At 47.7% G+C, this 25894-nt stretch overlaps 1 protein-coding gene across 6 annotated transcripts in view; it reads right to left on the bottom strand.

Annotated features, from left to right (window-relative positions):
• Positions 1–25894, bottom strand: part of PARP4 (poly(ADP-ribose) polymerase family member 4) — a 91484-nt gene that overhangs the window by 26838 nt on the left and 38752 nt on the right. For all 6 annotated transcript variants that reach the window (XM_008259954.5, XM_089304344.1, XM_089304345.1 and 3 more), the window contains 9 exons: positions 24752–24876; positions 22059–22190; positions 19079–19165; positions 9390–9554; positions 8740–8786; positions 8526–8604; positions 3225–3362; positions 2157–2352; positions 1093–1160 (listed from right to left, as the gene is read on the bottom strand). In XM_008259954.5, coding sequence (XP_008258176.4) covers positions 1093–1160; positions 2157–2352; positions 3225–3362; positions 8526–8604; positions 8740–8786; positions 9390–9554; positions 19079–19165; positions 22059–22190; positions 24752–24876 — 1037 coding nt within the window. The remainder of the gene's footprint in view (positions 1–1092; positions 1161–2156; positions 2353–3224; positions 3363–8525; positions 8605–8739; positions 8787–9389; positions 9555–19078; positions 19166–22058; positions 22191–24751; positions 24877–25894) is intronic.

Here is a 25894-nt window from a genome sequence, read left to right as displayed (position 1 = left end):
AACAGCTGCACCCTTTAGTTCATTTCATATCACACAATAGCTATAATAGTATCACTTGCCACTTACTTGCTTGTTATAGTTTTCTTTTTCTTTTTAAAGATTTATTTATTTATCTGAAAGTCAAAGTTACATAGAGAGGAGAGGCAGAGAGAGAGAGAGAGAGAGAGGTCTTCCATCCGCTGGTTCACTCCCCAATTGGCTGCAACGGCTGGAGCTGTGACAATCTGAAGCCAGGAGCCAGGAGGAGCCTCCTCTGGGTCTTCCATGCAGGAACAGGGACCCAAGGACTTGGACCATCTTCTACTGCTTTCCCAGGCCATAGCAGAGAGCCAGATCAGAAGTGGAGCAGGCGGGACTTGAACCAACACCCGCGTGGGATGATGGCACCACAGATGGTGGCTTTACCTGTTACCCACAGCACCGACCCCTGCTTGTTATAGTTTTCAAAGAACTACTTTATGTCTGGGAGAAGTGTCCCCTCAAAGCACCCCTGGGTTCACCAGCTGGGATTTTGCTGACACCAGGCCAGTCTCAGGCTACTCCACTTGGAGACAGGAGTTAACTGTTCAAGGGGCCAATGCTATGGTGCCTGTGATTCTGGCTTCCTATATGGGAGCCATTGTGAGTCCTGCCTGCTCCACTTCTGGTCCAGCTCCCTACTAATGCACCTGAGAAAGCAGTGGAGGATGGACCAAGTACCTGGGCCCATGCCACACATGTAGGAGACCTGGATGGAGTTCCAGGTTCCTAGATTTGGCCTGGACCAGTTCCAACCACTGTGGCCACCTTGGGAGTGAACAGCAGACTGAATCTCTCTCTCTCTCTCTTTCCCCCTTTCAAATAAAAAAAAAAGATGTTTTAAGGATATTGTCCTGAACTGTAATGCCAGTTGCATTTGGTGGTGGGACCGTGGATGACTCTTCTCTCTACTCTTTTTACTTTCCAATTTTTCTTTAACAACTTCACATGATGTTTATTAATAAAATAAAGAACCTGCCGACGTAGAAGCCCTCAGAGGGGATGGGTCCTACACAGGATCTCTGAGGCTTCGTAAGGAAAGACTCAGAAGATAGAGAAAACGTTGTCACTCACCAAAATGAACTCCGTTGGCGCATTATTGCTTGCGATGTGTTTAGGATATGAAAATAACTCCTTGTAACCTGTGTAGTAAGAGGAGCACGAGATGTTCCCATGAAATATTCACTTGATTAACCACAAACAAACAAGAATGCTACTTGATACCTCTGCTGCTATCATAAAGAAAATGCTATTTATGTGTATACCTTCCTTTTCAGAAAACCATGTTTGATTATTTTAATGTACAGAAAATACAGTGTAGTACACTTCTAAGTACCTTCTAGAGCATTCCATGTCTGCACTTCACTATGTAAAATGTTCTGAGTCAAATCCGGTCACGTGGTTGATTCATTGCTCTGCAGATCATTTGTGCAAAGCATGGGGTGTGGCAATGGCAGGGGCAGCTCGCCTTTGAAGGGCCCAGGCTCCAGGCATGCCCTTGGCACTGCCCACGTCTACCCGACTTTTGTCCATAGCTGCACCATGAAGGCTCTGGGCCATCTGCTGGTTGGCACGGAAGAGGAGAATCATGAGGACAAGAGTCATGCGCTCTTCTCTATGCCCCTTCTCTCATTCCTGAAGCGTCCCCCGCGACTGGAGGAGGTGTTTCTGGGCCCTCACTGAGGACAGCGTCACCTTCCTCCTCACAGTGACCTGATGCTGCCTGGAACCATACCTTATAGACCTCCTATGACTGCGCTGATTGCAAATGTTCCATCTTTATCCTTGCCTGTCACACCAAGGGTCTTGCCTTTGGTCCAGTCGGTCATAATACTAAGAATATTCATCCTCACCTACTCTGGAACAGATCCTGTTTTAAACCCTTTACATACATCAGCTCGATGCACATGCCAATACCACAAAGCAGGGGCTCTTACCCTCAGATTACAGATCAGGAAACTGAGGCACCAAAAACTCAAGCACTTGCCCATGGCAACACACAGAGCTTGTGAGTGGCAGGGCTGGGCGCTGGCTCCAGCATCCCTGCTCTCAAGCCTCATGCCAGGCTCTCACTCCTCTAACAGGTGCATTCACATTAAGGAGGAGACACACGAGGGGTGGGGCCCAGGTGCACTCACCTGTGCCGAACTGGACAACGTTTACTTTCTGCTTCTCGCCCACCAGGGACAGTGCATGCAAGGCGATCTGTTTGGCTTGCCTGAACGTCACACCCTCCATGGAATTGGAGCAGTCAAGACAAATGATCACTTCACTCTTGACAGCCAGCTCTGGGAGGGTGGCAGTGAGATGGGGTTGAAAGACAAGCATGCAAGCCTGCAAGGAGGGAAAGGCACCGCATGGGAGCTTCTCACCACTCCCCCTGCCCTGGTGAGTTTAGAACGGCATCACCTTCTGTATCAGCAGATCACAGAGTTCCAGCCCCACCCCCACACCCTCCACTACTAAAGGGTGGACCTGTAACAGAGCCAAGAGAGGCGCCTTGTGAGAAGCCCTGTGGGCTCGCGAGATTTCACGCTGTGATGGGAACGTGCTACCTGCAGTGGGAACAGCTGGCAAGCAAATCCCAAGTGCTCATCCCCAATACCAGAGAGGGCCCATGCGTTTCCACACTCCTTAAACACCACACTCAGCTGTGTTGAGTTTATATACAACTAATGTTCCAGGCATCATCCTGGGGTACAAAGTGAGTTGTACATGTAGCTAAAATCTGCAGGGATTTGGCATAAATGGAGTAAGTAAAATTCAAAAACTCTCTAGGAAGGTCAACTCATACTATAAAACTAAACGGAGTAAGGTGTATCCAACAACACGATAGCCTACTAGGAGTTCGAATGAAGAGTGTTTCCATTTTTATTTTAACATAAGAAGCAGTTCATTGTGACAGCCATCTCAGATGATCATACCTCATTCTTTACTTGTTTTCCCAGTGCTGATATTCAGATTAGCCTGTGTCCTGAGAGCTGAGGACGCTGAAGCACCAAACGCTCAAGCCCTTGCGCAGGGCCGCAGCGCTGGGTGCTGGCTCGGACACTCCTGTTCTCAAGCTTCACGCCAGCCTCTCACTCCGCTGGGCCCAACAGGACGCACTCATTTCCAGTCAGTAATTTCCAAAGTGAAATAACCCACTTATTCCAAAGTATTTTATTCCAATCATTTTGCTTAATTCTAAGTAAGAAGGACTGTACCTCGCTTTCTTTTTCTGGATGTTTTTCAACCCACATTCTTGGCAGGTACGCGTCACTCAGACTGACGTGAAGAGAGAATCCATTGCTGTCTAAGGAGCTGCCTTCCACAGTGCTGATCACAGCCTTGCAGTCTGTGCTCTGCAAAGCAAACAGCCAGCCGACAAGGTGAGCAACGGGGTTACATCATGTTACCCATTTGCACTTACCCAGCAAGGAGGAAACCCTTGTTGGATTTACATAACTCTACTAAAAGGCAATGATGTAGGAATACATCCCAAGTGTATGAAATGTAGATTTTTAGGCATATGAGCAGTATCATCAATTCCCCCTGGAATCTCAGGGTTGATTTACACAGTCACATTTAGGTAAGTTTCAGATAGTCTCAACTCCGGATTCAAAGGTTATAGGCTGTGTATTCAGTTAGATTTACTTGGGTGTGGCAGAAAGCACACCAGATAACCAGAACCTAGACGAGTAGCATAGAACAGTCAATAGAAATCTTAGAGTTAACTCTTATTTGTAGATCATATTTTCACAAATGTAAGGCAGCTTTTGAAAATGTACATAAGTGTCAAAGCAACGAAGACAATACGCAGATCATAAATGGCCGCAAGCTCTTTCCCTTCCTGTAATCCCACGCCTCTGTGATCTTGGAGCCCCTCTTATCAAGAGTTGGTGCCAATTTCCCTGCTCTTTTTATTTATCTATTTATTTACTTGAAAGGCAGAGTTACAGAGAGAAAGGGACACACACACACACACACACACACAGTGACAGGAGAGAAAGAAAGAGAGAGAGAGAGAAAGAGAATCTTCCATCTGCTGGTTCACTCTCCAAATGGCCAGAGCAGCTAGAGCTAGGTCAGGCTGAAGCCAGGAGTCTGGAGTCTCTTCCAGGTCTCCCACATCGGGGAAGGGGCTTAAGCACTTGGGCCATCTTCTGCTACTTTCCCAGATGCGTTAGCAGGGAGTTGGGTCAGAAGTGGAGCAGCTAGGACACCAACCAGAGCCCATATGGGATGCCAGTGGCACAGGCAGCAGCTTAACCCACTGTGCAACAGCACCAGCCCTTAGTTCCCTGATCTTGAACTGCCTAATAGCGTTGGTTGTGTGAATTGCTTTGCCCAATGGCATACTGGCAGATGTGATGTAAGCAGGGACTTAAAAAGTGTCTGTGGGCTTTCCCTACCAATTGTGCTCTGCAAATGTGGTGAACATCCCTAAAATCCAACAGAGCTTCTGCAAGAAGTCTGGCAAACACCAGCTCCACACAGTGACAAGTAGAAGGGCAAAGACTCTGGATGCCCAGGGAAAGCAGTGATGTGATGGGGAGCAGAGTGGCCGGGATGGACAGACTAAGCTGCGTTTTCAGGAAAAGGTTCAAACTACAAGAAGACTGGGCTGACTCTTGAGTGTGTGGAGCCCAACTGAAGACCCAAGAGAACGTTGGCTATTAAGAGATGTAAACAGTTTGAACTAGGAGGAGGGAAGAAAAGACCAAGGATCTAGTTCTAATCTCCATCTTCTCTTTTGTCAAGAAGACAATGAAATCTTAAGGTTACTGTTCACTTCATTTGGTCTTTTGGGAGGGAATAAACTAGAGCCTTCAATAAAATTCCATTTGTGGGGAAATTCTGAGCTTCAACAACACAACAAAGTCTTTGTGGAATGCCACTGGCCCTCTCTCAATGCGAGAGAGGGCTGTCCTACCACTGAACAAACCACCTTGAGTCCACCTGCCAGGCGCTGGTGAGGCCTTGTTAGACCATCTTGTTCCAGCCAAGCCCAGAACTGCTCCCCTCCCCCAAACCACAGACTTGTGAGAATAACAAGTGCTTACTGTTTGAAGCCCCAAGATTTGTTTGTTATGCAGCAAAATCTAACTGAGACAGTGGTCATCTCACCCAGGATGGATTAAGGACATGTGCTTATCTATAATCCCTAGCAAAGTGCTAAGTTTCCATACAGGGACAAGGAAGCAATAAAAGGGTTTAACTCATAAAAGACACTGAGAGCAGGAACCAAAATGATAGCAGATGAGAGACATCAACACATCTTAGGAAGATGGAAAGTTGATGGAGGTGTGGTAAGTGATTTGGCCAACGTGGAGGAAGCTACTGCCCAAGTACCTACAGAGGGGACAGCTCAGAGCTGTGGTCTCATTACTCCTCAGCCATCCGGGCAGGAAGGCTCAATAGTCAAGAGACTACGTGCTCAGCTGCAGGCCCCAGGCTCCTCCCCACCGAGCAGCCAAGCAGCTAGTGCCATTTTTCTCCTGTTTTCTCACTAAGGAGATGGAAGACTCTTGACTCAGATCCAGTCAACCAGGGGCTGGCATTGTGGCGCAGCAGGTTAAGCCGCCTCTTGTGACACTGGCATCCTGTATCCAAATGCTGGTTCTGGTCCCGGCTGCTCTGCTTCTGACCCAGCTGCTGGCTAATGTGCCTGGGAAAGCAGGTAAAGATGGCCCAAGTACCTGGGCCCCTGCACTCATGTGGGAGATGCAGCCTGGCTTCAGCCCAGCCCAGCTCAGCCCTGGCAGTTGTGGCCATCTGGGGAGTGAACCGGTAGATGCGAGTTCTCCGACTCTCTCTCTCTGTCACTCTGCCTTTCAAATAAATAAAGAAATCTTAAAAGAAGAAGACAAAACTCAACCAAATAGTACCCAGACTAGGAAGGCTGGCACAGTGGCACAGAGAAGAACAGGGCTGCTTCTTCAGGGGCATGAAAGCGAGCTGGCGTCCTAAAACACGAGCCACCGAGCTGCCCTCCCCAGTCAGGCTTTCTGAACGCCCGGAGCTTCTCATCTCAGCCCTAACCACGGACACAGGGAGGGTCACTCAGGCACTTAAGGAAAAACCTCTAACATGAAAACTGGAGACAAACAGAGACCCAGAAGGAGAAAAAGGAACCCCCAAAGAGGAAGTACAACATAGGGAATGTTTTCCGGGGAACGTCAAAGAGGAGAGTTCCCGCATGAGACACACAAAGATGCTGTAGAAAAAAGGAATACTCACAGAACAGGAAAGAGCCCTTAGAAATAAAGTGCGTGAGAACCAAATTAGAACGTTTAGTAGAAAGGTGGGAATTTAAATTTGAACAACAAAATAACCCAGAAAGTAGAACCAAAAGAGAATGAAGTGGGCAATAAGACAGAAAACTCCAGAGAGCAAGCGGATCCTTCCCCGGGCCCACCTGATTGGAAGGGGTAGCAGTAGGGAAGAAGAGAAAGGAACAACTCATTTTAAAAAAATGAGAGTTTCCCAGAACTAAAGGCCATGAGTTATATACAACGAATGACTATCACGTTGTTAGGAAATTTCAGAACCCCAGGGATAAACAGAAGATCCAAAAATCTTGCAGAATCTTAAAAAACACAGTGAAACAGGGGCCAGCACTGTAGCACAGTGGGTTAAATCCCTGGTCTGCAACGCCGGCATCCCATATGGCCGCCAGTTTGAGTCCCGGCAGCTCCACTTCTGATCCAGCTCTTTGTTATGGCCTGGGAGAGCAGTAAGAAGATGGCCCAAGTCCCCTGCACCCACATGGGAGACCCAGAAGAAGTTCTTGGCTCCTGGCTTTGGATCGGTGCAGCTCCAGCCACTGTGGCCATCTGGGGAGTGAACCAGTGGATGGAAGACCTCTCTTTCTCTCTCTGTCTCTGCCTGTCTGTAACTCTATCAAATAAATAAATAAATCTAAAAAAAAAAAAAAAAATACACAGTTAGGGGCTGGCGTTGTGGTGCAGCAGGTTAATGCCCTGGCCTGAAGCGCTAGCATCCCATATGGGCGCCAGTTCGAGTTCCAGCTGCTCCTCTTCTGATCCAGCTCTCTGCTATGGCCTGGGAAAGCAGTACAAGATGGCCCAACTCCTTGGGCCCCTGCACCCATGTGGGAGACTGGGAAAGAAGCTCCTGGTTCCTGGCTTCAGATCGGTGCAGCTCCAGCCGTTGTGGCCAATTGGGGAGTGAACCATCAGATGGAAGACCTCTCCCTCTCTGTCTCTCCTCTCTGTAACTCTGACTTTAAAATAAATAAATAAATCTGTAAAAATAACCCACACAGCTAAACAGACCACATACAAAGAACAGGGGATAAGAATACCACTGAGTTTCTCAAAAGTAACCTTGGAAACTATGTCAATATTCTGGGAGAAGTTGAATCCCAGCCCAGAAAGTCACATCTTACCGGAGGGCCAAGAGCAGCACCCAGAATAAAGGTTTTTCCACACTCTACCCCACCCCCCACTCTCCTGCTCAGGAAGTGCATGGGGGCTGTGCTCTGCCAAGCTGAAGGAAGAAACAAGAAAAAGGAGAAAAAGATGGAAAAGGGAGGCCTAGCCGGCACCCAGCCAGGCTGCAGAGGGAGCTGGAAGGGGAGCTTGGGGAGACAGAGGAAATGGGCTGTCTGAGGCATGGGCAGTGCGAAAAACAGTATGGAGAGAGGTTCGAACCAACGTGTTAGGGCAAGGAGAAGAAACTCCTAAAACACCAAGCAAATGGAAAAGCCAACTTTTACAAAACAATGACATCATAATGTATTTCTTGGTTCAATGGTAAATACTGTTTATATAATCATAATAACTTAAAATTGTATTTACTTATTTTCACGTTACTTCACATACACAGACACACACACAGACACACACACACACACAGGTATCTTCCATCTGCTGGTTCACCCCCAAATGCCCATAGCAGCCAGGGCTGAGCCAGGCTGAAACCAGGAGCCAGGAACTCCATCCAGGTCTCCCATGTGGACGGCAGGAACCCAAGTGTTTGGGCCATCTTCTGCTGCCTCTTGTTGTGCACCAAAATAAACTCATATCTTTAAGAACATTTTTATTTGAGGGGCAAAGAGACAGACAGAGAGGGCTCCTCTCCATTCAGAGAATGGAAGCTCTTTATCTCTCTGCCTCTAAAATAAATACATTAGAAATTTAAAAAATTGACTAATTTGGAAAGAAATCCAAGGAGCATACTTTTGGCTCAGTGATGGAGATGCCAGTTGGGACACCTGCTCCGCATATCAGAGTACCTGGGTTTGAGTCTCTGTTCTGCTTCCAATCCAGTTTCCTGCTAATGTACACTCTGGGAAGCAGTAGATGATGGCTCAAGTACTTGGATCCCTGCCACCCACATAGGATTCAGCCTGGTCCAGCCCAGACTGTTGTGGGCATTTGGAATTTGGGGAATGGGAGCTCTCTCCATCTCCTTTTATGTCTAAGTCTATGGCTGTATCTAGGTTTGCCATTCAATAAACAATTTTTTTTAAAAAAGAAAGAAATCAAGCATTCACTAACCTTTTGTTTCAGTTTGTGTGTGTCACTGGAAATGGACTTGATCACGTATGGCATCTCAATCGACATAGTCAAAGAGAAGCTACCAAAAATGAAGAGGTTATTTTAGATACCTTAGAGTTCTGCCAAGTTGTTTCAAATAATTTTAAATGAAAATTTAAGCCATAAAATGAATGTCCATTGAATGATTGGCAGGCTTTATATTTTAGGTACTTACCTTTGCTGCTTTCCTATTTCCTTTACACAAACCTTCGCTACTGTATCCTGTTTAAAGAGAAATATGTGTGTTTAAGTAACTGTTTAAAGTTAACAGTGGAACTCTGAACTGGAGATAATCTCAGCTGGGCCACAGCTGACGGCAGCAATGAGACAGGTGGTTTCTCTTCCAAGTCCTGAAACACTTGGAATAATAGTAACTTCCAAAACAGGAATCACATACGGCCATGTTGACAGAGATTTTAACCACACACATGTCTCTCTGTGTGCATATATTCACACACACAGATGCACACATGATTTATTTAAATACATACAAAGAAGTCTAGAAGGATATATATATCAAAACACTGATCATAGCTTTCTCTGGGTGATAGAATTAAGGGTGATTTTAATTCTCCTCTTTTGGCTTATTTGCATTCTCTATGCTTATCCAGATTCTTCAGGACTGAGCATGCAATACAGACACAAAACTTCTCTGAGTGACTAATAGTAAAATAACATTGTGCCCATTGAGTATATTTGTCTTCATTTCAATTCATTTCACAGAGAGGGCATACATCTAAACACACAAATGTCAGAAAAATTTTCCTTCCCCATGCATAAATCCTCCCCACATGCATCCTCAAATCCAATCTTAAGCATACAAACCTGAAGGTTTTCATTCAAAGCCTTGTCCTGTTGCCAGGGAGCTACAGTGGCTGGCATGAAGAACACAGCAACAGGGCCCTGGAGGCTGAGTTCTGTGATGTAGGTAATCTTGATAAGGACCTTAGCCTTAGGAGGCAGGTTTCCAACGCTGACAGTAAAAATATCCTGAAATAGAAACAGATGCTGTGGTTTGAAGGCCATGTGGTTCTCCAACTCATACAGGAGTCTAACTCCCAAAGTTAAAAGTTGATGGTACCTGGGCTGGCACTCTGGCATAGTGCGTAAAGCTGCCACCTGCAGTACCAGCATTCCTTATGGGCACCGATTCAAGACCCGGCTGCTCTACTTCTGATCCAGCTCTCTGTTATGGCCTGGGAAAGCAGTAGAAGAATGGCCCAAGTCCTTGGGCCCCTGCACCCGCATGGGAGACCTGGAAGAAGCTCTTGGTTCCTGGCTTTGGATTGGCCCAGCTCCGGCTGTTGTGGCCATCTGGGGAGTGAACCAGCAGATGGAAGACTTCTCTCTCTCTGTGCCTCTGCCTCTGTAACTCTGCCTTTCAAATAAACATTTTTTTTGAAGTTGATGGAAACTTAAGCCAATGATGGTGTTTGAGAGGTAGGCCTAGTAGGGGGTGGTCCTTGGGCCACTGGAGGCGTGTCCTCAGAGGTAACCAGTGGGCTGCTATAAAAGCCTCGGTCAGGCCCAGCTGCTTGCTCTGCTTCTTGGCTCACCATGTGGTCTTCCCTTCACACATGCTCACCAGATGCCCAACAACGGGGCCACCTGAACCTCCCAAACCATGGGCTAGACATATTTTTTCTCTTTATAAAGTTAGCCACCTTGACTGATAAGGCTGCAACTCAAAACCATATCCATTCTAGTCAAGCCCTCACGTCACTTCAATGATTTAAATCCCAAATGACCAGGCTCAAAATGGCAACAGAACCTACAAGACAGCGGTGGGCTTTAAAGGAGAACCTGGGAGCCACTCCTTATCGAGAGGACAGGGTGAGATCACAGGAGACGGAGGCAGAGGAGGCCCTGGGCTGCTGAGCTGAGGAAAGTCCCCCAGTGGACTCCACACTGGTGGCCGTGCTGGTGTTGGCTCCGCTGCCCAGACGGCCTCCACTTGCTGCCAATCCTGGAAAAACCTGTGCCCCGGCCCCCGACGCCACAGCACGCAGCATCAGTTCCCCTGGCAGCTGCGAGGCGACAGCAACTTTCTCTAAACTTGGTCTTCACTTAATTCTTTTACCGTATAGTAAATTTCTTAAAAAAGATTTATTTATTTATTAGAAAGTCAGAGTTACAGAGAAAGAGGGAGAGAGAGAGAGACCTTTCTAAAGGGCAATAAAACTCACAAAATGGTACCCTCTCCCATTTCCTCCCTATGTGTTGAGACCACTGGTGCAGGAACCCAAGCTCGACCTCCCCCAGACTCCTTGCAAATCTGCTGGCAAAACAGGTAAGCTGCGAGGGGCAGCTTGTGAAAGAGATAAGAAGAAAGTTCCCAGTGGCTTCTTCTTCTTCTTCTTTTAAGATTTATTTATTTATTTGAAAGGAGAGACAGAGAGAGAGAGACAAAGAGCGAGGTCTTCCATCTGCTGGTTCACTCCCCAATTGACCGCAATGGCCAGAGCTGTGCCAATCCGAAGCCAGGAGCCAGGAGCTTCTTCCAGGTCTCCCATGTGGGTACAGGGGCCCAAGGATTTGGGCCATCCTCCACTGCTTTCCCAGGCCATAGCAGAGAGCTGGATTGGAAGTGGAGCAGCTGGGACACAAACCAGCACCCATACAGGATGCCAGCACTGCAGGTGGCAGCTTTACCCGCTACATACACCACAGTACCGGCCCCCCAGTGGCTTCTTGTTTTGTTTTTTTGTTTTGTTTTGTTTTTGACAGGCAGAGTTAGACAGTGAGAGAGAGAGAGAGACACAGAGAGAAAGGTCTTCCTTTTCCGTTGGTTCACCCCACCAAATGGCTACTACGGCCAGCGCGCTGTGGCCAGCGCACTGTGGCCAGCACACTGCACCGACCCAAAGCCAGGAGCCAGGTGCTTCCACCTAGTCTTTCATGCGGGTGCAGGGCCCAAGTACTTGGGCCATCCTCCACTGCACTCCCGGGCCACAGCAGTGAGCTGGACTGGAAGAGAAGCAACCAGGACAGAATCCCCAACTGTGACTAGAACCTGGTGTGCCAGCGCCACAGGAGGAGGATTAGCCAAGTGAGCTGCAGTGCTGGTCCCCTAGTGGCTTCTTTAGAAGAAGCCCCCTACTTCCCACCCAGCAGCAAGCCCTCTGTTTCCCATGAGAGGTGGCAGATTCTCTCTTCAGCTGGATAATAGCCCAGCCCTATGCACGCCCTGTGCACAGTCTCTTCAGAGACTGTTTGTCCCTCTTTGCTTCAATAAAAGCAACCTGCATCTGTTGAGGTCGGTCTCTGTCTCTCTTTTCCGTATCTTTTCTGGGGGCTACAGAAGGCTGGAACCCTGAGCTATTCCAAACCTAACACTTCCATTCGCTGGTCTGCTCCTCAGATGGCCACACAGCTGGGGCTGGGCCAGGCCAGAGCCGGGAACCAGGATCTTTTTACCGGGTCTCCCACATGGATGGCAGGTGCCCAAGTACTTAGGACATCTGCTGCTTTCCCAGGTGCATTATAGGGAGCTGGAATGGAAGTGGAGGAGCCGGGACACAAACTGGCGGCCATCTGGGATGCTGGCGTTGTAGGCAGCAGCTTCACCCTCCGACAAGCCCCACTGTTTAGTAAGTGTATCACTTTATTTTTCACAAAATGTATTTAACTTTCTTCGAATGGGATATTAAGAATCAGTGTAGGCCGGCACCACGGCTCACTAGGCTAATCCTCCGCCTTGCGGCACTGGCACACCGGGTTCTAGTCCCGGTCGGGGCGCCGGATTCTGTCCCGGTTGCCCCTCTTCCAGGCCAGCTCTCTGCTGTGGCCAGGGAGTGCAGTGGAGGATGGCCCAGGTGCTTGGGCCCTGCACCCCACGGGAGATCAGGAGAAGCACCTGGCTCCTGGCTCCTGCCATCGGATCAGCGCGGTGCACCGGCCACAGCGCGCCGGCCACAGCAGCCATTGGAGGGTGAACCAATGGCAAAAGGAAGACCTTTCTATCTATGTCTCTATCTCTCTGTCCACTCTGCCTGTAAAAAAAAAAAAAAAAGAATCAGTGTAAAAGATAGAAACTTCAGAATCAGCTAGAGCAGAAAACAGAGAGGCTGGGCTAAGTATTTGGTGCAGTGGTTAGGATGCCTATGTCTTGTATTGAAATAGATGGGTTTGAGTCTTGGCTCTGCACCTAATTCTGGCTTCCTGCAACTGTGTATCCCGGGAAGCTGATGGCTCAAATGCTTGAGTCCCTTCCATCCACATGGGAAACTGGATTGAGTTCTGGGCTCTTGGCTTTGGTCTGGCCCAGTCCTGGGTGTTGCCGGCGCTTTGGAGAGTGAGCTAGTAGATGGGAGATCTCTCTCTATCTATCTTTCTGTCTCTTTGCCTTTCAACTAAATAAATTTTTTAAAGTTTTTTTTTTTTTTTTTTTTTTTAAGAAAAAGATCTTCTATCCATTGGTTCACTTCCCAAATGGCTGCAATAACCAATAACCAGAGTTGGGCCAGGTCGCAGCCAAAAGCCAGGACCTCCATCAAGATCTCCTATATGGGTGGCCCCAAATACTTGGGCCATCTTCTGCTGCTTTCCCAGGTGCATTAACAGGGAGCTGACTGGAAATACAGCAGCTAGAACTTTAACTGGTGCTCCAATGTGAGATGCTGGCATCAGAAGCAATGGTTTAACTCGCTACGCCACAGGACTGGTCCCATTAAATTTTAAAAAATAATAAATAATAAAATTAAGAGAGGCTAGAGGTGTCTTTTTCTGGTATCTACACAGAGATTCTCTCAATATCCCTATTTGTGTCTGCTGGGCAGGCTATCACACTATCATGAAAATTTGGTGTGTTTACATGAGAGGTGTGGAATATTAATGGTTAATACAGTCTTAAAGACATCTTAATATATTCTCGGACATCAAAGAAATCCATCTGCAAGATGGAAATGAACAATGAAGTGGTAATTACTAAATAGTTAATAATTCTAGCCGTTAAAAGCAGTGTAGGTGTAAAAGCCTGGGGTTCATTTGAGGGACTGCGGCTGAATTGGGTGGGTTGCAGTTCCTTTACTGGGTAGGACTACGGAGCTGCAGACGACGTCAATTCTGTTATAACACACCAGATAATCTATACATACATAACTCGTTCTGAACCCTTCAACCAAAAGAACTGAATTCCAACCAGCGGCAGGCCCCTCTGGGGGCAGATGGGTCAGGGAAATGGTGTAGATTCCTACAGGTGATAGCTTCCACACTTAGACTACCCAAGAGCGCTCGACCCAAGGGAAGCAGGCTCTCCTCCACAGTCTTCCACTGAGTCCAGCAGAAAGACTGGAATGGGGCAGGAGACCAAAGGGAGCAGGTGTGAGACAGCTACAGGAGGCAGCGGGCAGGGCAGGTGTGTGGGGGTGCCCAGCTGGACAGATGTGCAGGAGGCAGCTGGCTGCTGCTGGGGTCTGGGCCTGGCGCACCAGCCACTTCCCTGGATTTTTTCCACCTACAAAGCAAAAGCCTTAAGTCGTTGGGGAAAGGTAGCAAACTCTTCCACCTCACTGGGACAGGGACAGAAGCCAAACAGGGAGAGAAATCTTCCTTATGAGGGTAGCAAACAGGTAAAGCTCCACTGCTTCAAAGAGAAGTGCAGAAGCAAAAGCTACCTCCCCACAGATAAGCGCCTGCTGGGCCCAGGGCTCTGCACAGGATGAAGTGCTGGCATCAGAACAAGCTGCAACTGCGCAGGAGGCAGGAAATATCCTCAGACAGCCCTCGGCAGACGCAAGGCAGGATCTGGCCGCCACTAGGGGAGGACGCACAGGTGCCCCTTAAGAACCAGGCTGCTGGGGCTGGTGCTGTGGCATAGCAGGTAAAGCTGCCACCTGTGACGCTGGCATCCAATAGGGACACCTTTTTGAGCCCCAGTTGCGGCATTTCCAATCCAGCTCCCTGCTGATGCACCTAGGAAAGCAGCGGAAGTTGGGCCAAGTGTTTGGGCCCCTGTAGCCAACATGGGAAACTTGGAAGAAGCTCTTGGCTTTGGCCTGGCCCAGCCCTGGTCTTTGCGGCCTTCTTGGGGGTGAACTAGCAGATGGAAGATCTCTCTCTCTCTCTCTCTTGCTCTGTCTCTCCTCTTTCTCTATAACTCTGCCTTTCAAATAAATACATCTTAAAAGAAAAGAAAAATGAGGTTGAACAAGGAGAACACACCCATCCCCTCCACCTCCACTCCCGACACCCAAGTACTGCCTGAGGGTAACGATAACCACAGTGAGAATCAAACTTGACTCAGTTCTTCACAGCTCCTACTCCAATAGCCTGATTAAACAGGAGCGGCTGTTACTAAGTGTAAACACACTTCACACAACGTTTAGTACTCAACCACAAATTCCAAAATACACACACAAATAGAGCAAGAAAAACATGACCAAGCATCAAGAGATAAAGCAACCAACAGGAACAGAATCAGAGGTAACCATGACGTTGGAACAGACAGGACTGTGAATCCAGCGTTGAGGCCCCGTGGGTTAAGCCATTGCCTGCAGCACTGGCATCCCATATAAGCGCTGCTTCTAGTCCAGGCTGCTACACTTCTGATCCGGCTCCCTACTAATGTGAGGGAAAGCAGCAGAAGATGGCCCGAGTACTTGGGCCTCTGCTACCCATGTAGGAGACCAGGATGGAGTTCCTGGCTCCCAGGTTTGGCCTGGCTCAGGCCTTTGGGGAGTGAACCAGCAGATGGAAATTCTCTTTCTGTCTCCATCTCTAAGTAACTTTGCCTTTCAAATAAATAAATTAATTAAAAGAACTATAAGAAAGATGAAGATAGTACATGAAACAGCTCATCAGACAGATGGAAATTATAAAAAAATATCAAAAGTGCTGGAATGAAACACATGATCAGAGATGAATTATCAACAAGCTTATCGTCAGACTAGATACAGCTGAGAAAAGAATTAGTGAACTTGAAAATGTCAATAGAAATTACTCAAAACAAAACGCAATAAGAAATTAAAGTGGGGGTGGGTGCTGTGATGCAGCAGGTTAGTCTGCCACTTGGGATACCTACATCCCACATCAGAGTCCTGGTTCCTCCATTTCCTATCCAGCTTCCAGCTAATGTACCTGGGAGGCAGCAGGTGATGGTTCAAGTACTTGGGTTTCTGTTGCCCACGAGGGAGACCTGGATGGAGTTCCTGGTGCCTAGCTTTGGCCTAGTCTAGCCCTCGTAGGAGCAGGCATTTTGGAAGTGAACCAGCATACAGTTCTCTCTCTCTCAGTTTCTCCCTCTCTCTGTGTCACTCTGATTTCAAATAAATAAATAAATTTTTTTTCAAAAACAAACAAACAAAAAGAATAAGAGGAAGGGGCTGGTATTGTGGCATACTGGATTAAACTGCCAATTGCAACATCAGCATCCCATATCGGAGTGCCAGTTTAAGTTCTGGCTGCTCCATTTCTTTTTATTTTTTAAAAATTTTATTTAAGGTATATAAATTTCATATATACAGATTCAGGAACATAGTGATACTTTGCTCCCACCCTTCTTCCTCACTCTCCTATTCCCACTCACAATTTTTACAAAGATCTATTTCTAACCCAGGTCCCTGCTAATGCACTTGGGAAGACAGCAGATGATGGTCCAAGTGCTTGGGCCCTGCCACCCATGTGGGAGACCTGGGTGGAGTTTTAGGCTCCTGGCCCCAGCCTGGTCTTGGGTCAGACACTTCATCCACTTGGGAAGTGAACCAGTAGGTGGAAGATCTCTCTCTCTCTCTCTCTCTCTCTCTCACTCTCTCTCTCTCTCCCCCTCTCTTTCTTTCTGCCTTTCAGGTAAAGTTAATATTTTTTTAAATGAAGAAGAAAATAAGCCTGTGGATGAGATATGTGTTCTTTTGTTAATGTTGGTAACCAGAAAGCAAAGAAGCTGGACTTGTCACAGGGTCCTGTGGAAATGCCTCCCTGAGTGATGCTTTGGTGAAAACTGGGCAAGTTGTTAGGTGAGCTCAGTTCTAGGAAAAATAGAAATATACAAGTGTATTTCAAATAGTTTACAGAATTAAAAGCATGAATTTATGTGTTTTTTAAAATTCATGTATTTATATATTCGAAAGGTATAGCAACAGAGAGAGAAGGAAAGACAGAGGAAGAGAGAAAAGAGAGAGATCTTCATCCACTGCTTAACTCCCCAAATGCCACAACAGCCAGGGCTGCGCAGGGCTGAAGTCAGGAACCAGGAACTCCACCTGGGTCTCCTACATGGGTAGCAGAGACCCAAGCCCTTGGGCCTCATCTGCTGCCTTCCCAGGCACATTACAGGAAGGTGGGTCAGGAGCGCAGTAGCCAGAATTCAAACTGGCCCTCTGATATGGGACGCTGGCATTGCAACAGGTGACTTAACCCATTATGCCACCATGCTAGCCCAGCAATATGAATTAATTTTGATGCAAAAAGTTTTTTTCAAAAGTGGAAAATGTATATTATGAAAAAATATTCATAGATTCTAAATTTAGTTTTTTGCAACAAAATAAACTCCTATCTTTAATTTTTTTTTATTTGAGAAATAAAGAGAGACAGAGAGAGATCTCATCTGCTGGTTCACTCCCTACGTGTTCATAATGACCAGGACTGGGCTGTGTTGAAGCTGGGAGACAGGAACCCAAACCGGGTCTCCCCTGTGGTGGCAGGACCCCAACTTACTTGAGCCATTACCTACTGCCTCCCACTGTCTTTATTAGCAAGAAGCTGGAATTAGGAGCCACAGCTGGGATTTGAGCCCAGGCACTCCAACATGGGATGTGGGTATCCTAACCAGCAGCGTAACTGCCAGGTCAAAGCCCGCCCCTAGATTCATTTTTTTTATAAGATTTATTTATTTATTTGAAAGTCAGAGTTACACAGAGAGAGGAGAGGCAGAGAGAGAGAGAGAGAGAGAGAGGTCTTCCATCTGATGGTTCACTCCTCAGATGGCCACAACGGCTTGAGCTGTGCCGATCCGAAGCCAGGAGCCAGATCCTTCTTCTGGGTCTCGCACATGGGTGCAGGGGCCCAAGGACTTGGACCATCTTCTACTGCTTTCCCAGGCCACAGCAGAGAGCTGGATCGGAAGAGGAGCAGCTGGGACTAGAACTGGCACCCAGGCCAGGGCGTTAACCCTCTGTGCCACAGCGCTGGCCCCAACTCATTTCTTTTTTTTGTGTGTGTGTGTTTTCTACTTTTTATTTTTAAAGATTTTATTTGAGAGGTAAAGTTATAGACATAGAATGGGAGAGACAGAGAGAAAGGACTTCCATCCAATGGTTCACTCCCCAAATAGCCGCAATGGCTGGATCTAGGCTGATCCGAAGTCAGGAGGCAAGAGCTTCTTTGGGGTCTCTCACATAGGTGCAGGGGCCCAAGCACTTGGGCAATCGTCTATTCTTTCCCAAGCTATAGCAGAGAGCTGTATTGGAAAAGGAGCAGCTGGGACACAAACCAGCACCCATATGGGATGCTAGTGCTGCAGGCAGAGGCTAAGCTAGCCTCTTGGTATGTTTTTTGTTTATCTATTTATTTTACTTATTTGAAAGGCAGGGCAAGAACGAGAGAGAGAGAGAGAGAGAGAGAGAGAATCTTCCATCTGCTGGTTCACTCCCCAGATGCCCTCAACAGCTAATGCAGACCAGGCTGAAGCTAGGAGCCAGGAACTCCATCTAGGTCTCCATGTGAGTGTTAGGGACCCAAGTACTTGAGCCATCACCTGCTGCCTCCCAGGTTGTGCAACAGCAGGAAGCTGGATTGGAAGCAGAAGCAGGACTCGGTCCCAGGACATTCTGAGATGGGATGTGGGTAAATCTATTGCACAACAACACCTACCCCTAACTTCAAACTTTCGATTCTATTTTTCTGTGAATTTTTTTGAGATAGCATTGTATTACATTCTTTTATCAGAAAAGTAAAATGATGCACCCCAAATGTTTTTTTTTTTTATTTGACAGGTAGAGTTACAGACACTGAGAGAGAGAGAGACAGAGAGAAAGGTCTTCCTTCCCTTGGTTCACCCCCCAGATGGCCGTTATGGCCGGGGTTGCACCAATCTAAAGCCAGGAGCCAGGTGCTTCCTCCTGGTCCCCAACGTGGGTGCAGGGGCCCAGGTACTTGGGCCATCCTCCACTGCCCTCCCAGGCCACAGCAGAGAGCTGGCCTGGAAGAGGAGCAACCGGGACTAGAACCGGTACCCAGAGGGGATGCCAGCACCATAGGCGGAGGATTAACCAAGTGAGCCATGGCGCCAGCCCCAAATGTTTTCATTTTGTCCTCACTTCTGGGACACTGGGTTCCCAGTGAGAGGGACTGCTTTTCCTGCTAGTCCAGTAACACTGACCCCAGTCCCTCCCTTACTGAGTCAATCAAATGGATCTGACCCGCTTGGCCTCCCTTGCTCAGAGCAACTAAAACCCTGGGGCCTAAAATAGCATAAATGATCTTGCTCTCTCATATGGATTTCACATTTCAAAACCTTTCCCAACTCTTTTCCCCTTTCTCATAAACAGGCTGACTGCTGGGTGAGTGCCAAGGCATACCGGAGCATCCTGGTCCATCAGGTACGCGCCGTGGCCTTCGCTGATGGCCTCTCGGTATTCGCGCTGGGCTTCTTCCTTCTCTTTAATCTGGAAAAGATATTTATTTATTTATTTAAGAGAGGACAAAGAGAAAACCCCCAACTGTTAGGCCTGGACCAGGGCAAAAACAGGAGCCAGGAATTCGATCTATGTGTCTGTCACACAAATAGGACTCAACTACTTGAGCCATCCCTGCTGCCTCCCGTGGTGTGCATTAGCAGGAAGCTGGAATCCTGAGTGCAGCTGGGACTTGAACCAGGCACTGTGATACAGGATGCAAGTGTCCCGTATGAAGTGGCATATTAATTGCTGCTCCCAAAGTTTATTTTAAATTTAATAATCTTTTAATTACTTCCAACTGTATGCTAATCCTTAAAGACTAAATCAATTCTAATTCCTTTGGTATACTTTTTCTTAGAAACTTACTACAATAGCTTTCATTACAGCTAAACTGTTTCTCTTTTTTAAATTTTTCCTTATTCGTTTTTATTTATTTGAAAGGCAGAAAAAGAGAAAACTTTCATCTGCTGGCTCACTCCCCAAGGCCAGGTTGGAGCCAGGAACTGAGAACTCCACCATGTCTCTCATGTGGGTGGCAGGGACCCAAGTACTTCATACAACATCAATTGCTGCCTCCCAGGGTGCATATTAGCAGGAAGCTAGAAATGGGAGTGAGGTTAGGACTCAAACCAGGCACTCCAATACGGGATGCGGGAGTCCTGACTGGTATTTTTTTTAAAAATGATTTATTTATTTATTTGAAAGGCAGTTACAAGCAGAGAGAGAGAGAGAGAGAGAGAGAGAGAGAGATCTTCCATCTGCAAGTTCACTCCCCAAATGATTGCAATGGCTAGGGATGGGCCGATCCCAAACCAGGAGCCAGGAGCTTCTACCAGATCTCCCAAGTGAATAAGGGGCCCAAGTACTTGGGCCATCTTCCACTGCTTTCCCAGGCATATTATCAGGGAGCTGGGTCAGAAGTGGAGCAGCTGAGACTTGAACCAGTGCCCATATGGGCTGCTGGCACTGGAAGTGGCGGCTTTATCTGCTATGCCACAGTGCTGGCCCCCTTATTGGCATTTTAATGGTTGTAGTACATGCCTGCCCCAGCTTGACTTTTTTTTTTCAGATTTATTTATTTGATTTTTAAAAAAATTATTTGCAGGTAGAGTTATAGACAGTGAGAGAGAGACACAGAGAAAGGTCTTCCGTCTGTTGGTTCACTCCCCAAATGGCTGCTATGGCTGGTGCTGCACCGATCCGAAGCCAGAAGCCAGGTGCCTACTCCTGGTCTTCCAAGCAGGTGCAGGGACCCAAGCACCTGGGCCATCCTCCACTGCTCTCCTGGGCCACAGCAGAGAGCTGGACTAGAAGAGGAGCAACAGGGACTAGAACCGGTGCCCATATGGGTTGCCGGCGCCGCAGGTGGAGGATTAACCTAGTGAGCCATGGTGCCAGCCCCTGGCATTTTTTTTTTAAAGACTTATTTATTTAGTCCGGCGCCGCGGCTCACTAGGCTAATCCTCCACCTTGCGGCGCCGGCACACCGGGTTCTAGTCCCAGTCAGGGCGTCGGATTCTGTCCCGGTTGCCCCTCTTCCAGGCCAGCTCTCTGCTGTGGCCCGGGAGTGCAGTGGAGGATGGCCCAAGTGCTTGGGCCCTGCACCCCCTGGGAGACCAGGAGAAGCACCTGGCTCCTGCCATCGGATCAGCGCGGTGCGCCGGCCGCAGCGCGTGGGCTGCGGCGGCCATTGGAGGGTGAACCAATGGCAAAGGAAGACCTTCCTCTCTGTCTCTCTCTTTCACTGTCCACTCTGCCTGTCAAAAAATTTAAAAAAAAAAGATAAAGACTTATTTATTTATTTATTTGAAAGGCAGTTACAGGCAGAGAGAGAGAGAGGGAGAGAGAGAGAGACAGACAGAATTATCTTCCATCCACTGGCTCACTCCTCAACTGACTGCAATGGCTGGGGCTGAGCTGATCCAAAACCAGGAGCCAGGAGCTTCTTCCAGGTCTCCCAAGTGAATGAGGGGCCCAAGTACTTGGGCCATCTTCCACTGCTTTCTCAGGCATATTAGCAGGAAGCTAGATCAGAAGTGGAGCAACTGAGACTTGAACCAGTGCCCACATGGGATGCTGGCACTGGAGGTGGTGGCTTTATCTGCTATGCCACAGCGCTGGCTCCCTAACTGGCATTTTAATGGTTGTAATACATGCCTGCCCCAGCTTGACTTTGTTTTTTTTTTTTTTTCAGATTTATTTATTTGAAAGTCAGAGTTACAGAGAGAGAGAAAGCAAGAGTGAGAGATTTTTCCATCCACTCGTTCATTCCCCAAAAGGCTGCAACCAGGTGGAAGCCAGGAGCCAGGAACTCCATTCTGGTCTCCCATGTGGGTTGAAGGGGTCTAAGTACTTGGGCCATCTTCTGCTGCTTTCCAAGGTGCTTTCCAAGCAGGGAACTGGACTGGAAGTGGAGCAGCCAGGTCCTGAATTGGAGCTCATATAGGATGCTGGCACCCATATGGGATGCCGGCACTGTAGGCGGTAGCTTTACCTGCTACGCCACAGAGCCACCCCTCTCCCTCACAGCTTAACTTTTACAGCAGGGGCTGGAAAATAGATTTTTGCAAACATACATAAGGGATTCACCAATTTCCCAATGCACCTGTTTTAAACTTCTGATACTGAAATCACCTTTTTGTGAAGTACCTAAGCACAGAATTTGCAAGACACTGACAGCTTAAGACTGGACAGAAACCAGCTAAGCAGGGAGAGATGTTGGAGTATAGGCTAATTGTGTGAGAGCTGGTTCTTCCAAGAATATTTTTGTTTTAGGAAAAGACTGATCCCCGGCCTTGTAGCCAGCAGGACTCTGGAACAAAGATTTGGGGAACTGGGAAACCAGAAGCCGAGGGCAGTCACAGAGCATTTGCCCCCTTACCTCTCCTACTATGTGCTTCCCGTTGATGAATGCTTCAAAGCCACACACCGCTGCTTTGTCGTCCAAAGGAAAGATATATTTTGCCTCAATGGGCACATGACTCTGATTCGTGTATGTCTGAAAAACAACAACCTGACGAAGAGAAAAACCCACACACTGGTGAGACTCTGAACAACACAGAAGTGATTGCACATATTTGTTTTACGTTCCTTACATTTTTAGCATGTCCCGTGAACTCCCAGCCCTGGTTTCAGCCGCCACGCACCCCCGCATGGAGGTGCAGACCCCAGGTGCTCTGGCCAAAGGCACTGGCTGCACATGCAGGAGCTCGTGCCCACTGGTGGAAGTCTCAGCAACACTTCCAACAGCCCCGCGCATGCTGTGGGCTGTGATTCCTCCTGTCAGGTGGCCCAGAAACTACTCAGGTGCTCCTGGACTTATCACGGGGTCACATCCAGGAGTAGGGAGTGTCCAGCCCGTAGGCTGCATAACGCCCATGAAATCATTTGGTCTGGCCCTGCCAAGGCAGTCACAGGTGGGACTTGATATTCAGTAAATCTATAGTGGGTGAATTATTTTTTCCCCAAAAATTGATTTATTTATTTGAAAGTCAGTGCTGGCTCCAACAGGCAAATTCTTTTTTTTTTTTGTAGTATTGTATTGTATTTATTTATTTTTATAGAAATCGTTTACTTAATAAATATAAATTTTATAGGTACAACTTTTGGGTTATAGCAGTTCTTCCCCCTATACCCGTCCCCCCGCCCCCAAACTGTCCCATCTCCTACTCCCTCTCCCATCCCATTCTTCATTAAGATCCATTTTTAATTATCTTTATATACAGAAGGTCAACTCTATACTGAGTAAAGATTTCAACAGTTTGTACCCACACAGACACACAAAGTATAAAGTACTGTTTGAAGACTAGTTTTACCATTAATTCTCATAGTACAACTCATTAAGGACAGAGGTCCTATATGGGAAGCAAGTGCACAGTGACTCCTGTTGTTGATTTAACAATTGACACTCTTATTAATGACGTCAGTGATCACCCGAGGCTCTTGTCATGAGCTGCAAAGGCTATGGAAGCCTCTTGAGTCCACAAACTCTGACATTATTTAGACAGGGCCCTAATCAAAGTGGAAGTTCTCTCCACCATTCAGAGAAAGGTACCTCCTTCTTTGATGGCCTGTTCTTTCCACTGGGATCTCACTCACAGAGATCTTTCATGTAGAGTCATTCTTTGCAACAGGCAGATTCTTAAGTTGATAATTTTGCATAGGCCACAATTTATAAATATCCAAATGGCCCTTGGCAGAAAAAAAGGATTCCCACCCCTGCAACCCATGGTAAATTAAAAATATCCTAAGTAGAAAATGCACGTAACACGCTCGCTGCACATCCCGGCTCGGCCACACAGTGCACTGCGCTTTTACCCAAGCCAGGATTGGACTGCACGGCGCCAGCCGGGAAAGATCCCAATTCTAAATTCCAGACAGGGTTTCTACTGATCAGTAAAAGTCAAACTTTCATAAAGTGGCGAAATTCCAAGTTGAGCCATCCTAATCAAGACTGTGTGCATTCCACCCCTACCTGCTCTGCCCCGGTCACCGTTCAGGGTCTTGGTATCCCCTCTCTGAAATGTCTCTGGGGCTTTGCCCCCTCTAAGCAACACGCTGGGGTCTTTTCTCATCCAGCTCCACATCTCTTCTTGCCATGATTCTTCCAGAAGCAAGTCCTTTCCCATTCCTATCTTGCCAGTTCATCTTTCTGTATTTGATGCTGTGATGTGGCCCCAGACATCCCCTTTGGGCCGAGGCTTCTTGGAGTGTGGCCTGCTGAGCTCCTGCCCAGAAGTCATCCTGGCGAAGCATACACTGCCCCCTCCCCCCACCCCAGAACAGCCATATGCAGCGACTAGGACTGTGGAGGACAAAGGCTGACCCCTTGCTTCAGTCTGTATCATCTCTGTCCCCCGAGGTCACCAACGACTCTGCTGTGCCGTGTCCCACTCTTCACCTCCCTCTGCAAGCCCCACCTCTTACAACACTCCCGTACAGGTGTTGCTTTCCTGTATCACTTCTCAACAAGCCTCCTGTCAACACAGGACTGCCCCTTCTGCCCTCTGCCAGACATCTCCCAGAGGCTTCCAACTGGCTCAGAGCAAGGCGGCACATCCCATGCCCTGACTCGAGCCTCCCCCTCGCTCTCCGCCCCCTCCCGCTCTCCCCCTTCCCGCTGCTCTGCCACAGTGGCCTCCTTGATGTCGCTCCCACCTCAGGGCTTTGTCCACACCATTCCCTCTGCCTGGAATGAGTGTCCCCGGAAGTCCACTCGATTTACCTCTCACTCCCTTCACGTCTGTAATCAGATGTCACCTTCCCAGTGAGGCCTTCCTTGGCTGTCCTGTTTGCACCTTCAAACCCCGCCTTCCCGGGCAGCTCCTACACTCCCTGCATTGACTTCTCTCTTTGGCATCCATCACCATCTATCCTGTTAGGTATTTTACTCATTTATCATGTCTATGGGTATGCTCCATGGGGGCAGCCCCTCCCATGTACTGCCCAGCAAATCACAGTGGGCCAAATGGATTTTAGAGATGCATATGGTTGGTTTAGCTCATGCAACGGCAATCAGATTCTTATGATGTACACCTATTTGGTTGAAGCACCATAAAACCACAGAGAACTTACCTGGGCTACAAAGTCTATTATTCTGCCCTTGATGTGAACATTCTCAAGAGGAATCAAATTCCCAGAGGTATCCTGAAGACCAGCCTGGGTGTTGCTGGAAGCTTGGGTGTCTGGCAACTGATAATCTGTGTGTTGGAAATGTCAGTGTTAGCTTTCATTTTCACTTTATCTTATTTATTTACTTATTTTCATTTTATTTGAGAGACAGAGAGACAGTCCAAGATCTTCCATCTACTGGTTCACTGCCTGCAATGGCCAGCCCTGCGCCAGGTGGGAGCCAGGAGTCAGGAACTCAATCCAGGTCTCCATTATGGATGGCAGGAACCCAACCACTGGAGCACCATCACTGCTTCCCGGGGTCTGCATTAGCTGGAAGCTGACATTAGGAGCCAGAGCTGGTTATTGAACCTGGGTACTCTGCTATGGACGCAAGTGTCTTAACAAGCATTTTGAGTGCTAGGCCAAATGTCCAAGCCAAAAGTTAAATTAAACACAAGCAAAAACACAGAGTCTTCAGACTCTCTCAATGAGTTAGCGGAAGCATTCATTTGGCTGGCTGCACTCCCTAGTTATAATAGTGAATTAATCAGTCACTATTATTTATCATGCCACAAAAGTATTTTGGAGCAATATGAAACCTTCTAGATATTCAATCCAAGGAAGGCTAAATCAAACTTCTACTGTAGTATTTGGAAAAACAGTCCCATCATATAATAAGTGCTATAAAGATATGATATGATTAGATACATAAACACACTGTCTTTTTTTTTAAAGATTCATTTAATTGAAAGAGTTACACAGAAAGGAGAGGCAGAAAGAGAGAGAGAGAGAGGTCTTCCATCCATCGGTTCACTCCCCAGTTGGCTGCAATGGCTGGAACTGCGTCGATCCAAAGCCAGGAGCCAGGAGCTTCTTCTGGTCTCCCATGCAGGTGCAGGGGCCTAAAGCCTTAGACCATTTTGTACTGTTTTCCCAGGCCATAGCAGAGAGCTGGATTGGAAGTGGAGCAGCCGGGACTTAAACTGGTGCCCGTATGGGATGCCAGCACTACAGGTAGCAGCTTTACCAGTTATGCCACAGCGCCAACCCCAAAAATACACTGTCTTGCCAGCTACTTCTTTTAATGATTTCCAGAGAAAAAAC

Source organism: Oryctolagus cuniculus, chromosome 9 (genome assembly GCF_051225735.1).
Source record: "Oryctolagus cuniculus isolate XC-2025 breed Fujian yellow rabbit chromosome 9, ASM5122573v1, whole genome shotgun sequence".
Classification (NCBI taxonomy): domain Eukaryota; kingdom Metazoa; phylum Chordata; class Mammalia; order Lagomorpha; family Leporidae; genus Oryctolagus; species Oryctolagus cuniculus.
This window is presented reverse-complemented; position numbering and strand designations above follow the sequence as displayed.